The sequence below is a fragment of the Henckelia pumila genome, chromosome 4 (assembly GCF_033568475.1).
Source record: "Henckelia pumila isolate YLH828 chromosome 4, ASM3356847v2, whole genome shotgun sequence".
In the NCBI taxonomy this organism is placed as follows: Eukaryota; Viridiplantae; Streptophyta; class Magnoliopsida; order Lamiales; family Gesneriaceae; genus Henckelia; species Henckelia pumila.
In genome coordinates, this window is record NC_133123.1 from 34,807,600 (window position 1) to 34,821,597 (window position 13,998).

General features: G+C 34.8%; 3 protein-coding genes across 3 annotated transcripts; all 3 read left to right on the plus strand.

The window, feature by feature from the left end:
* Positions 1-217: 217 nt before the first annotated feature.
* Positions 218-1,717, plus strand: LOC140860824 (alkane hydroxylase MAH1-like). The gene has a single exon (XM_073263828.1). The coding sequence runs from the start codon at positions 218-220 to the stop codon at positions 1,715-1,717; it is 1,500 nt and encodes a 499-aa protein (XP_073119929.1).
* Positions 1,718-2,971: 1,254 nt separating this feature from the next.
* On the plus strand, positions 2,972-8,952 carry LOC140864831 (histone deacetylase 14, chloroplastic). The gene is made up of 9 exons (XM_073269215.1): positions 2,972-3,061; positions 3,431-3,687; positions 3,994-4,068; positions 4,742-4,843; positions 6,434-6,505; positions 6,708-6,764; positions 6,950-7,201; positions 7,861-8,042; positions 8,523-8,952. Exons 1-9 carry the CDS (start codon positions 3,022-3,024, stop codon positions 8,821-8,823), a joined length of 1,338 nt encoding a protein of 445 aa, XP_073125316.1. The 5' UTR covers positions 2,972-3,021; the 3' UTR covers positions 8,824-8,952.
* A 1,301-nt stretch (positions 8,953-10,253) lies between these two features.
* Positions 10,254-13,722, plus strand: LOC140860043 (2-oxoisovalerate dehydrogenase subunit alpha 2, mitochondrial-like). The gene is made up of 9 exons (XM_073262800.1): positions 10,254-10,656; positions 11,708-11,839; positions 11,948-12,130; positions 12,201-12,358; positions 12,448-12,547; positions 12,724-12,835; positions 12,919-13,058; positions 13,157-13,342; positions 13,446-13,722. Exons 1-9 carry the CDS (start codon positions 10,423-10,425, stop codon positions 13,611-13,613), a joined length of 1,413 nt encoding a protein of 470 aa, XP_073118901.1. The 5' UTR covers positions 10,254-10,422; the 3' UTR covers positions 13,614-13,722.
* The last annotated feature ends 276 nt before the right edge of the window (positions 13,723-13,998 follow it).

Below are 13,998 nucleotides of genomic sequence, written 5' to 3' on the forward strand. Positions count from 1 at the left end.
CCTCTGTAAAGTACATAAATCTAGGTCCATTATTTGTCTTACATAATGCAAACTATGAAATTAATTTATTTTATTGAATTTAAATAATGGAATATCCCCTTGTCCAGTTATTTTCATATTAAGGAGTGTCACATCAAATTAATTTAATTTATTAGAAATACAATAATAATCCTATAAATAGAAATGTTTTTGCAAAACCCTTGCAAGCAAAAAAAAAATGGCATTTCTTGAAATCTTCCTACTAAGTCTGTTGTGCATCGTTTTTCTCCCCTTTTTTCTTTCACGGAAATGGCCTTTTTTGCAAATGATGCCAACAATGTACCTTAAACCCCACGAAGTTTACGACAAAATCACACATCTTTTAGCAGAAAACAATGCCACTCTTCTATTCAAAACCTCCTGGGTTACAAAGGTCGACATTTTAGTCACCAGTGATCCAGCCAACGTTCAGCATATCATGAATTCCAGGTTCCCAATCTACCAAAGAGGATCCGAGTTCCGGAACGTCTTCGATTTCCTCGGCGAAGCAGTCTTCAACAAGGATCTTGATGAATGGAAGCAAGAAAAGAAGTTCACTCATGCATTCTTTAAAGAAAACCAGTACCACGATTCCACTCCAAAGATAATTCATCATACTTTGGAGAAAACCCTAATCCCAGTTCTTGATCACATGTCACGAGAAAACCAAGTGTTTGACATGCAAGAATTGTTCAACAGGTACATGCTTGATGCAACATGCATCATGGTCGTGGGATCCGACCCGGGTTCTCTTCGAGTCGGGTTTCCCGAAAACCCATTGTTGAATGCCATGGATGATATCGGCGAGGCTGTGTTCTACCGGCATATCTTGCCCGAGAAAGTGTGGAAGTTACAGCGGTGGTTGAATATCGGAAAGGAGAAGAAACTGGCTCATGCTGCTACAACTTTTGGTCGAATACTTGATGGTTACGTATCCGAAAAACGCATCGCACTCACTAAGAATAATCAAGAAAGTGAATATTTTGATGTGCTGAAGTTTTATTTAACTAGTAATGATGATTTCATGAAAGGATCCAGCTCCAAACAAGAAGAAAAATCTTTTTTAGCTTCAAATCTAATGACCCTTTTCTTTGCTGGAAGAGACACTTCTGGAGCACTACTAACCTGGTTCTTTTACCTCATTGCAAGAAACCCTTTAGCAGAAAACAAGATTTTACAGGAAATCAAAGGAGTTCTACTCGAAAACGCTTCGAAAAAGCACATATTCTCCAATGTGGATGAACTAAGCAAACTGGTTTATCTCCACAGTGCCATATGTGAGAGCCTGAGACTTTTTCCAACAGGTCCATTTCTTTTAAGGGTTCCAAATCAAGAAGATGTGCTCCCGAGTGGGCATAAAGTGAACCAAACCACAAAAGTCATGCTTTGCTCTTATTCAATGGGGCGAATGCCGGAGATATGGGGAGACGATTGCCATGAGTTCAAGCCCGAGAGATGGCTATCGGAGAAAGGAGGCATGAAGCACGTGGCATCAAGTAATTTTCTGGCTTTTAGCTCGGGACCGTGGACTTGTCCCGGCAGGGAACTGGCTTTTACTAGAATGAAAGCTGTTGCGGCTACGATTCTGCATAACTTTCGTGTATCTGTTTTGGATGGGCAGAATGTTTGTCCGAGTGTTTCTGCTATTCTTACGATGAAGCATGGCTTGAAGGCCAAAATTTCCCACAAATGGATGTAAACGTAACTGGTCATGAATTAATCTTAAAGTTAGTATTATATGTTTCTGTTAAAATCTTCAAATGGAATAAATGCTCTGAACACTATTTTCCCTTTTTTTTTTTTGAATAAATTTATTTTTCGTTTTTAATTAAATAAATTCTTACAATTATATGTTTTTTTTGCCTATTTTTCTTTTTTACTATATATTCTATTCACCCTCGATATATTTTGTTCGACGCATGTCATGATAATTAGTAAATATATATATATAGAGTTTTGATCCCACGCACTTTAAGGTACGTGGGGGTTTCACGTGAACCCGTGCCCAAAATAAATCCGATTCTCTTTAAATTTTTACGGTAGGATCGTCTTGAAAATACGAATCAATCGATATATCATATGATAAAAAGTTCAACCTCAGTGTTCGGAAATAGGAAGATGATCGGAAATTGCATATTTTAACCTAATTTTCGATCATCGTCCCATTTTCGACTACCGAAATTAAAATTTGTATCATATGATATATTGTTGGATTCGTATTTTTGAGACGATCTAATTGTGAAAATTTCAATACAATAGGAGTTGTTTTGGGCATGGGTGCACGTGGATATATAGAGTTTTGATCTCAATCACCTTAGGGTGCGTGAGGTTTCACGTGCATCCGTGTCCAAAACAACTCCGATTATCTTGAAATTTTTACTGTAAGATCGTCTCGAAAGTGCGAATCCATCAATATATCATATGATAAAAAGTTCAACCTCAGTGTTCGAAAATAGGAAGATGACCGGAAATTGCATATATATATATATATATATGAACCATATAATTTTTCTCAAACATAAGATTATTAAATGACGGATTTTTTGTTTGCTAAAAAATGTTTAGAAACATGAATGAATCAAGATATGTGTAAATTGAGAGTGAAGAAGGCATTATCATGATAAACAAATTAAAGGCACGTGAAAAAAAATCCAAATTAAAGCATCGATTTATAGAGAGAATTAACACTTTTATACTTATGATAAAGTAATTAATGCACTATAAGCTTAATTTAATTAGCAAGAATAAAGTAAATCGTGAAAATCGCATGTTTGTTGTTTCATATAATCTAAATATAATTTTTTAGTTAAGTGTATTTTTTTTACATAGTAAAGATGAATTAATTTAAGCTCGTGACTCATGCTGGCCACATTATCAATGGGCCCAGATTAAAGCCCAAAAAAACGGCCCAAATATGACTCAAGCTCACATGTGCGACGGCCCTCTTGGGAAACTATGGTGGCTGCTTGCTTGATTCTGTGTGTGTGGCACTCAAAAATCTGAATGGAGCTTCGCACATTCTCCACGCCTTCATCTTGTGCCGGTAAATCATAAATTTCGTCCTTTTCAAATAATTTTCAGCTTGGATTACCCGTTGTTGAGTTGAATTTCTTGTTATCAAGGAGTTGGATATTTTTTTGCTGTGGCGTGTCTCAGCATGCTAGCTTTTGAGATGTAATGGTTCATTTTTTAGGGATTTAAGAGAACAAGCTTGAATAGAGCTCCCTTTATTCGGGTTATCCTATTTGTTTATATCATGTTTGTAATGGTGTTTACTGTTTAGATTTGATCCTGTTGGGCTTTTGTGTGACATTTTTATGCAAGTCATATTTTTTTTTCCAGTTCTGAACTGTTGAACATGTATTGGGATGCTGTTTATATGTCTTCTTTACCGTCCCATTTGGTCATGTAGGCGATGTATTCTCCTGGTTCAGGAATCGCGTGATTTTGTGGAAGAAGCATCGCTTTTATGGTCTTGATATGAGTTTGAATAACAAGAATGTATATATGGAGAATTATGTGAAACATGGAAAGAAACATTGTTCGCGAAAACACGGGAGTTTCATTTTTTGTTTGAGTTCTGATGATGTTCCTTCTGCACCTTCGAAAGTGGAGTTGCTCAGCAGCAGAGTGATCTATTCAGTTGCTCCTGCCATGGGCCATAACAAGGTATGAGTATCTGTGACATCGAATTTTTAGTCGGTGCTGATTATCTTTCGAAATAGATTTGTGGAGATCGTGGTGTCTTTTAAACATGAAGTGGAATTAGAATCACCTGGAATTATATTTGTGTTCTTTAAGTATTCCAACTGAAATTAAATGCCGATGTACAAGAGTTATTCATCTAATGAATGAGTGATGTCTAGTTGTTCTTACTTCTTAGTTCATCAAATGCCACAATTTCTAGCTGGTCAATTGCTATTTTCAATTCACTGAATTTATATTTTCTTTTACCTTATGAACTCCTTCCTTCAGGATGCTCATCCTGAATGTAATTCTAGAGTTCCTGCCATAACCACTGCGCTTGCAACCATGGGGTTGACTCCAGAGGTGCGAAACATTTGCTTTTGCCATTTTCATAAAAAGTGCTGCCGATAATTTCTTATATTTCATGACACTTCTTTCTATGCATGCCACATGGTGATTTTGATGCCCACATTCTCGTGGCACAAATTATTTGATCTCAATGAATCAAAGTATTTCACGATATTCTGAAAACAGGAAAAAAAATTACTGTTAAACTTCTATTGATGTCAACATTTGCTCCAACTCTTTAAACTTTAATATTGAAAAAAAAAGGATGAAAAATTTGCAAACATCCCCTACAAAATGTAAAAAGTTTTGAGGAAAATTACAATCATATGGTGTAACTTAATTTTCTTCAACCAGGTCTTCACAAATCCCTTTGGGAATTTTATATGCTTTGCACATCAATTTTGGCAGTGGTCTGGGTTTGATAATTGCATTGCTTGTCTGGTTTACGGAAGTGTTAAAGATTTTGATTTGCTTCGAGGAGGGAAAAACTCCCTTTCTTTCAAGCGAAGCCTACTACTGTAGCTTTCTGGTTTTTTCTCTTTTACTTTTAATCATACACCTTTAAATGTGCATGGAAGCAGTTTAATTTAAATGATTTCTTTGATTACTGAAAAGCATTATTGTCACATTATTTTGTTTTGACACTTGATATAACACTTTCTTGTTCATTATTCTCTCTGTGCTTCAGTTCAGGAGCTCAGAGATTATAGAACTTCAAAAATTCAAACCTGCTAGTTCCGATGATATAGCTAGCGCTCATGAAAGGGCTTATGTATCCGGACTTGAGAAGGTATGAATACTATAACTCTTTTTAATTATGTCTCTTCTTGGTAGCATTTTTTTTTTGTGGGTTGTTGAGTGACTTTATTCATATGTAACTATTACATTTGGCTGACGAAAGTTTTATACTTTACATTGTTTTTAATATTTCCATGCCAAGACTTTAACTTTCCTAAAAGAAATGTCTCTGATTGTTTTCCATTTTGTAGTTATATTATTTGCTCACTGGTTGCTTATTTTGATGTTTTTGTCAATGAAGTTCTGAATTCTGATGTCACTCCTTTTCCTTTCCCTTTTCACCAGTACTAGTCAACTAACCGGTAAATGAGAAAAAAATAACGCTTGTTTAAGGCTTCATATTGGGCTTCAGGCTTCAGTTGCCTTTGGCATTCTGAGGTCGAAAATGCAAACTATAATTCAAACTCGACTCTTTTGTGTTACATGTGTGGACTGATTTAGAAATGGAAAATGTTTTTTTGTCCATTTTGTCTAATTTTGGGTTTAGTCCACCAAGTTTCAAAGTTTGGTTTTTGTACATTAATTTTTAATTGTCGGTTATTTTGGTCAAATTGCTAACGTGACATATAACAATTCGGCAATTTTTTATATCACGTGAACATTTTCCTGTGCCACCTCAGCATTTTGTCCAAAATAGCAAAAAATTAAAAATTAGTGTACCAAAACCAAACTTTGAAAACTTAGTAGACCAAAACCCAAAATTGGACAAGACAATGGACCAGAAAAACTATTTTCCCGTATAGAAATTTGATTGTGTGATTTTGTCAAAAGTAAGATGTCTGGACGGTTGGATAGTAAGAAGCCAAAAAATGGGGAGCTGAAACCAAATTACGTGGCAATAACTTTTGGATATTAAAAAACTAATGACTTTGTTTTCCTGTTCTAGTCATTTTTCTTCTGTCTTGCAGAAGCTTTAAGCTTATTTGTTTCCTTAATTTTTAATGATGCTGAATATAGTTGATTTTTTTATTTAAATATTATTGACAACAATTCAAAATATAAATATTATAGATCCTTGCGGATGTATATCCACGGATTCATGTTTATCCAAGGTCTCAGACAAGTGTTTTTTTTAATTAAAAAAAAAACAGACAAGTTTCAATTATGCCTAAAAAATAGATAAATACGGCCATTCATGGAAAAAAAAGGGGAATGTGGGGGGTTTTTGGGGATTTTCTTTTTTTAAGCTGGGAAGATGTTTGTTACAATTATGTCTAGAACCTGAGAGAATTCGTCCCAAATTTAGGATTTTGGTGTCAGGCGTGCTATAAATCATTGGCGATTTTTTTAATAATCTAAAAAAGTTGCAATTATTAATTGAATTAAAAATTGGTATAAATCATTGGCGATTTTTTTAATAATCTAAAAAAGTTGCAATTATTGAGCTGCCTCAATAATTTATACCAATTTTTAATTCAATTAAGGTGGAATCTGATGTTTGAGACAAGTATTCTACAGTCTACTGTGGATTATTTTTTAAAAAAGATTTCTTTGAAAATATGGCTGTATATATTTTTTTTCAATTGAATCTCTCGGTGCGTGAAAATTTTACCATCTGAAATTCTTTATCGATGGTCTATAGGCCATGTCGCAGGCCTCTGAGCAAGGGCTCATTTTGATTGAAGGCTCTGGACCAACTTACGCTACCTCCACGGTGAGGACACATTTTTGAAATAATAAGCATTTTTTACCTTTACAGATAAGTAGCAGTAATGTTTGAGTGTGAAATATTGATGGACATATATTTTGATGCAAGAATGAATTTGGCGCTATTAAATCATTTAAAATTATTCATGGCTTGGAAGTGCATCTCGTAGCATGGGAATTTCTTTTGCTTTGACATTCTCTATTTACAGACCTTCCAGGAGTCCTTATTGGCAGCTGGAGCCGGACTTTCAATAGTGGACGCAGTGGTGATGTCTCAATCTAAGGCGTCAGTCACTTTGTGATGGTCTTTCACTCACATTTTTATTTTAACTACTACTTTGTGTATAATCATCTGAGGTTTGAATTCATGTCCCAACATATGTATGAATATGATATCATTTGCAACCATTTGGAAAACTTCTCTGATTATTTCATGGGCTAAATAATGAAGGTTGCAGCATCAAAGATCAGGGAAGATCCTCCAGTTGGTTTTGCTTTGGTACGACCACCCGGTCATCATGCTGTTCCAACAGGACCCATGGGATTTTGTGTTTTCGGAAATGTGGCCATTGCAGCTCGCTATGCCCAGCGTGCACATGGGTTGAAGCGTGTGTTTATCATTGATTTTGATGTGCACCATGGGAATGGAACCAATGATGCCTTCTATGACGACCCTGACATATTTTTTCTTTCAACTCACCAAGTAAGCACTTCAATTTGTCAAACCACCCTCTATACCTTTTGTTATTTTCAGTTTTTTTTATCAATAATATTGAAGAAATGTAGCTAGATGACTACTGAATTCTTTGAAATTTGAGTTCTTTTCCCCTGAACCACGATTCCTAGAGTTTTTGAGTTGTCCAGGATCAAGCAAATGAGGGGGAAGTTTGGTTGTAAAGGTGATTCTGTCTTTGCTTAAGCAGTTGATCATTTTCAAGTTCTATGGTTATGAAGGTTATTATTATACTAATCTAAGGATAGTTCATACATAGAAATATGGAATCATAAAAAGTCCATCAATTCGTAGAACGCCTAACCCAAATCTAGAACTTTGGTTACGGTTTCATGCCTAGGATACAAGAAATGCCCTTGGTTTGAAAAATGGTTACCCTCTATTATTTCAAGCTTAGTTATTTATTTGAGTGCATGGACTTTGAAAAGAAAGCCATGTTCATACCCATGTCCAAGACTTCGAGATGACACTTGCTGCGACTTCTCAAAATGTATCCAACACTCAAGGGCCCAAAAGTTAATAAAGATGGAAAACTGAAGGGCATTTATAGCTTTTGCTGATAGATCTAAAGCGATTGACACGTCTAACATTGAATGATTAATTCCTTTTACATTTTGTAACTTACATAGGATGGGAGCTATCCAGGTACCGGCAGAATAAATCAGATAGGCTGTGGAGATGGCGAAGGATCGACTCTAAATCTGCCTTTACCCGGAGGATCAGGTGATGTAGCCATGCGAACTGTCTTTGATGAAGTCATTGTCCCTTGTGCTCAGAGGTTCAAGCCAGATATAATTCTTGTTTCGGCCGGGTGAGTATCCCCTTGATGAATTTCCTCATAAAAAGTGTCACATCTCGTTCTCATGTTTATGATTCACTCCTAGTTTAAATTCTTTTCATATATAGTTTTTGCTAATTTGCTGTAGAATCTTCTCTCCCGTAGGAGATATCATGGCAAGTGGCTAAATTTTGATGGGCACATGTTTATCGAACATGTCTTGTTTTCTTCATATAAAAAATATAAGGTTTAGATTTTCTCTTGTGATATTCTTGTTATCAAACTCCATTGTCGAAGTTGTCATGAAAATGGACGCAAATTGTAGACTTCTACTTTATATTAGCTACAGGTTTGAACAAGTATCTAATCAAACATTAGTTACCTGCATCCTATCAAGTAATGAAAAAGTAATCCTATGAATTCTGGAACTCGTTTGTTGTTATGATTGTGAACCCTGCTACATGTCGTTTTCCTTAACCGCCCTTATCGTTTATGCGCAATATTTGTGTCCAGATACGATGCACATGTGTTGGATCCACTAGCCAGTCTACAGTTCACAACAGGGACATATTACATGCTAGCCTCAAGCATCAAGCAACTCGCTAGAGATTTGTGCGGCGGCCGGTGTGTGTTTTTCTTAGAGGGAGGCTACAACCTGAGTTCTCTTTCTCATTCGGTTGCGGACTCGTTTCGGGCGTTTCTAGGCGAACCGAGCCGGGCTTCGGAGTTTGACAACCCTGCATTCCTCTATGAAGAACCTTTGAAAAGGGTGAAGGAAGCAATTCAGAAAGTCAAGAGCATTCATTCTCTGTGAAATTACCTGTCCAGTTCCTTGAAAATTAGCAAATATCTTTTCTTAAATGTATTTCAAATTATGGTTCACTCTATCATATATTTATTTGAAAGGAAAACTGCATATTTACCTCTTTATTATTTTGGTATGTCAAATTTCAGTTTTAAATTCGCATGTTCAATTTTTGATAATTTTAATTATTTTTTATTAGAAATATTGATGTGAGATTGATATATCATCATTTTGGTGCAATATGAATGTTACTTGTCGTTAAATCAGGAAAAAAAATTAAAATAGTAAAAAAAGAAAGAAGAAAAAAGATAAGAAAAGAAATATATAAATTAAGATTAAAACTTGATAAGTAAAATGCAAGATTATAAAAGAATCCGTTTTTCTTTTATTAAAATTATCCACTACATTTGACTTCCAATTATTCCATCAGACCATATCCTAGGATTGAAGACTATCATCCATTAGACACACGTGGCAGCCAAAGCCAAAGAAGGAAAGTTGACATCACTTGTACGTGGCAATCAAATCTATTTACCAATCATTCATCAAATAAGTTCCGTAAATATCTATTTTGGTTATTGGTCTGGTAAGTTATTATGACTCGGTTTTTAGTGCCATAAGTTTATACGAGTATTCCGACGTACGTATTGTGTTTATACAATCTTTTTTAATTAATTTTTTTTATATTAACATAAGATAATTTCATAATTATAAAAAAATAATTAGGGTTGATTGTGCCATATCAACATATTATTGTGTCTCTATTTACAATATTCTTAATACTAGTGTTTTGTTGTATGTATTGCGTGCTAAACAATTTATTTTTTATGATAAAATTATATTTCAATCAAAATTGTCAAATAAAATATTTGTACTATATATTAAATATAAAAATTAAGAGGAAAAACATGAGAAATAGTTAAATGAGAAAGAAAAAATATTGAGATATTGAAGGGAGGCGGTTTATGATGTGTATTTTTTTTCTTTTTATTTATTTATTTATTTTATATTAAACATATCAAGACCAACTAAAAGTTTTTAACATGATAGTAGTAATAGATAGATAATAGTAATAGATAATATATATTTTTATTTATTTATTATCCGATGTAAACCAAATTAATAATATCCAATATCAGGTTCGTCCTCATGACGAAATAAAAAGCTAAACATATAAAAGAATTAATTTATTGAGTAAGACCAAATTTATTGACTTATCATACTAAAAGCTATAATATTATAGTCATAATGCTGATTTGCTAAAGTGTAATCTACATTTGTAGTGAGAAAAAAAATCGGAAAAAAAATTTAGTGAGGCAAAAAGTAATTATTATTCGTACAATTTTTTTTATAAACATTTTTCTTTTATGTGTTTTATCCTGCTATTTTTGTGAAACAAATGATATATATATAATTGATAATTCCAAAATTTTAAATTTTATTATAATTATTAAATCATTTATCTTCTGTATCTTATATTTTAGCGTTCGTCTTTGTTCTAAGCTTGTCACAATCCAAGCTCGGAAGACTAAAATATCGAAACTCGAGAAGTTTGTTCATTGTTTGAGCTTCGTATTCACTCTCATCTTCTTGATATTTAATTAATTAATGGCGTTCTACGTTTCAAAATCTGGGAAATATTTGCGCCATTTCAATCAAAAAATTGGTTACCTCAGCTATCGGAGTTCTTGTTTTTCCCATGAACATTATTCTGTATCTGAAAACAACGGAATCCCACATCTATTATCCTGTAATAGGCCGACCCTTTTCATCTCTCGCCGTTTTGAGTCGATTAGACCCGATAAGCAATTGGATTATCTGAACGACAACGGTGGTCCTCAGGTATTCTTTTTGTTTTTGTTATATTGCTTTTGATGTTATGGACTCTGACGAATGAAAGAATATTGATGGTGTTAATTGTTAAATGAACAGATTTTGTTGTGTTTTACGAATTTAGATTTGATGCCAAGTTTGTAATTTTTGTTCTTCTTTTGAATGAACTATTGGAATTTGGAACATCCTGGAACTGTGACTAGTTATAATTGCTCAAACCAAAAAAATTACTATCCATATATGATTCTGCTATTATATTATTAACACAGCTGTTAAATGTTGTTTCTAGAATTTGGAAGTTATACTTATAGTTGTGGATATGTTGGCAACGAGCATGTATTAATTCTATGAGGGGTGAGTTAGAATCTGGCATGTTTTTAGCTCGAAACATTGATTGGTCAGTGGTTAAAGACTTTAGAAATATTATCACCGTTATCAAATATACATGTTTGTGCAATTATACCTTGAATTTCAGGTTAGATCTCTTTGTTGTGATATGCTTAGGATTTGGAATGATAAGAAGTTGCTAAAGTTTGATTGATTACGAAGTCCACTACCGCGATACACTATCTTGAAGATTCATGATATTGTTTTGCAGTTAGAACTAAACAGCATTATGCACTAATCTGCGGTGTACATTGTGAAATCTTTCCATGATGTTGAAGTATTGTGGAAAATTCGGATAGTTGAAATTGATAGACTACCGATAACTATGTCATTTCTGGATCGTATTATATAGATTGCTCGCTTGCAGGTTTCTTGTTGTTGAACTGTTGATTTGAAACATGGTCTTCAGATTTTTGGAAGGATTACCGTTTCGGGCAGTTCTTTTTCACTTAGCCTTCTGCACTTGCTATGCGCGTGTAGATTTCTTTTTGCAAGCATTACAATTAAATGTTAATTGTTTTTTTTTTGTTAAATCAGATATTAAGTTCTAGTAAAGGGTTATTTTTTTATATGGAGTGGATTCTATTTTTTCATCCTTTAGTAGTTTTCAGCAACATTATTGAACACTGAGAAGATTGAAATGTTTTTGTTTCTATATTTTTCATTCTACCAGGTTCTGAATTTCCCTGGAGGAACAGTTAAATTCACCCAAGAATTGAAATTTCTGTCCGAAGCAACAGAGAGGATTTCCTGCTACCGAGTTCTTGATGACAGAGGGCAGCTACTAAGCAATAATTGTGTACAGGTCTTCGGCTTATGATACATACTTTGCGTTATATGTTTATACTAGTGCAAAAATAAATAAATAAAGAAGAAAAGAAAAGGCTAGTTAAATATGATTTGGTATACTCAGATTGATGAGAATATTGCTGTGAAGATGTACAAAGACATGGTTATGCTTCAAACGATGGACTCTATCTTCTATGAAGCTCAAAGACAAGGAAGAATATCATTTTATGTCACTTCCATGGGAGAAGAGGCCATTAACATTGCATCTGCAGCTGCACTTACAATCGACGATTTTGTCTTTCCTCAGGTTACCATATTAAATTCATGTTTTATCTTTTATATCCTCGAGAAATGTGAAAACATGATCCGCTGTGCAGTATAGGGAGGCCGGGGTTCTGCTCTGGAGGGGATTTACAATACAAGATTTCGCTAACCAATGTTTTGGAAACAAAGTCGACAACGGAAAAGGCAGGCAGATGCCAGCACATTATGGATCCAAGAAGCACAATTATATCACTGTTGCTTCAACGGTTGGGTGAGAGACAATCTCTATGCATAAGTATTGTGCTTCAGTACATAATTTTCAATTTTATCTTACAAGTGGTGGTGGAATTGCCCCATCAGCACTCAAGTTCTCCATGCTGTTGGTGCTGCTTATGCTCTAAAGATGGACGGAAAAGATGCGTGCACTATAACTTATTTTGGAGATGGAGGCTCTAGTACGGTAAATTTACAATTTAAACCATTATCGGCACGTAGGAATATAGACTTAAAATTCCTATTTTATTTATTCTGAGGCAGATTTGATGTTAGATGTCCTATCTTTTAAATTTGATGCCAAAGATCAATCTTTAAGGTTTCGATATGTGATATAATTTTTGTTATACTGATAAATGTTAGGGAGATTTCCATGCTGCGTTAAATTTTGCCGCTGTCATGGAGGCTCCAGTCATACTTTTCTGCCGGAACAATGGATGGGCTATCAGCACACCAGTTAGCGAACAGTTTCGAAGTATATCTGATCCTATAAATCCACAAGGCATAATTACAAAAATTTCCTTGTTGGTTCTCTGACTGGATTCTTTATGTCTGTAGGTGATGGTATCGTGGTTAGAGGTCAGGCATACGGAGTACGTAGCATTCGAGTTGATGGTAATGATGCCCTTGCTGTGTTCAATGCTGTTCACGTTGCTCGCAAAATGGCCATTAATGAGTCCAGGCCTGTTTTAATCGAGGTGGGACATAGTTCTCTGTGGTTTTATGCATTACGTGAAAAAGGATTTCCATGTTATGTTTTATTTGTTTTCTCAGAGCTGATAGTTTTCGTTAACAGGCCCTCACGTACCGAGCAGGACACCACTCCACGTCTGACGATTCTTCCAAATATCGTCCTATTAAAGAGATGGAATGGTGGAGATCGGCTCAAGATCCCGTGGCAAGGTTTCGAAATTGGCTTGAAGGAGATGGTTGGTGGGATTCTCAAGCTGAGTTTGAATTACGGGAGACTGCTCGGAAAGAGGTAAACACAAGCGGACCATGTAGGCTCATAATGCTCGACTCTTTTAGACCCCCCAAAGCATCATTTTGACATTTGAATGTATGATGTCACCATTACGCCACAGGTGTTGCATGCAATTCAAGTTGCAGAGAAGATTGAGAAACCAGGTTTAGAAGAAATTTTCACAGATGTGTATGATGTTCCACCTTCCAACCTCTGTTACCAAGAAAAATCTCTGAGAGAGACGGTCGAAAAGCATCAGCAGGTCTACCCTCCTGATTTTCCGTATTAGAGCGATATTCAAATGTATATAATAGGTGAATAATCTTGAATACAATATGCTTCTTTTGCTGCATTCATTGATGCATGCACTGAAAAAATTTATGGATTAGTATTTGATATCTGTTACAAAGGGGAAAGTTATGGGGTAGGTAGTTTACTTTGCGTCTCGTCACGCACATACCGTGTTTCGTTAAGCCTTCTCTGCTTGCTAAATGCAGAAGTTATTATCTACTCAATACAACAGTAGAAGATACACTATGCCAAATATTAGGGGGCTAAGGTAGCGATCAGATCAATGAAAAGCTTCCGATTGATCTGATATTTAAGCTGATGTAAAGAAAGAGCAAATGAAAAATTATATGGCATTTAACTGGTATAATAATCAAATAGATCCG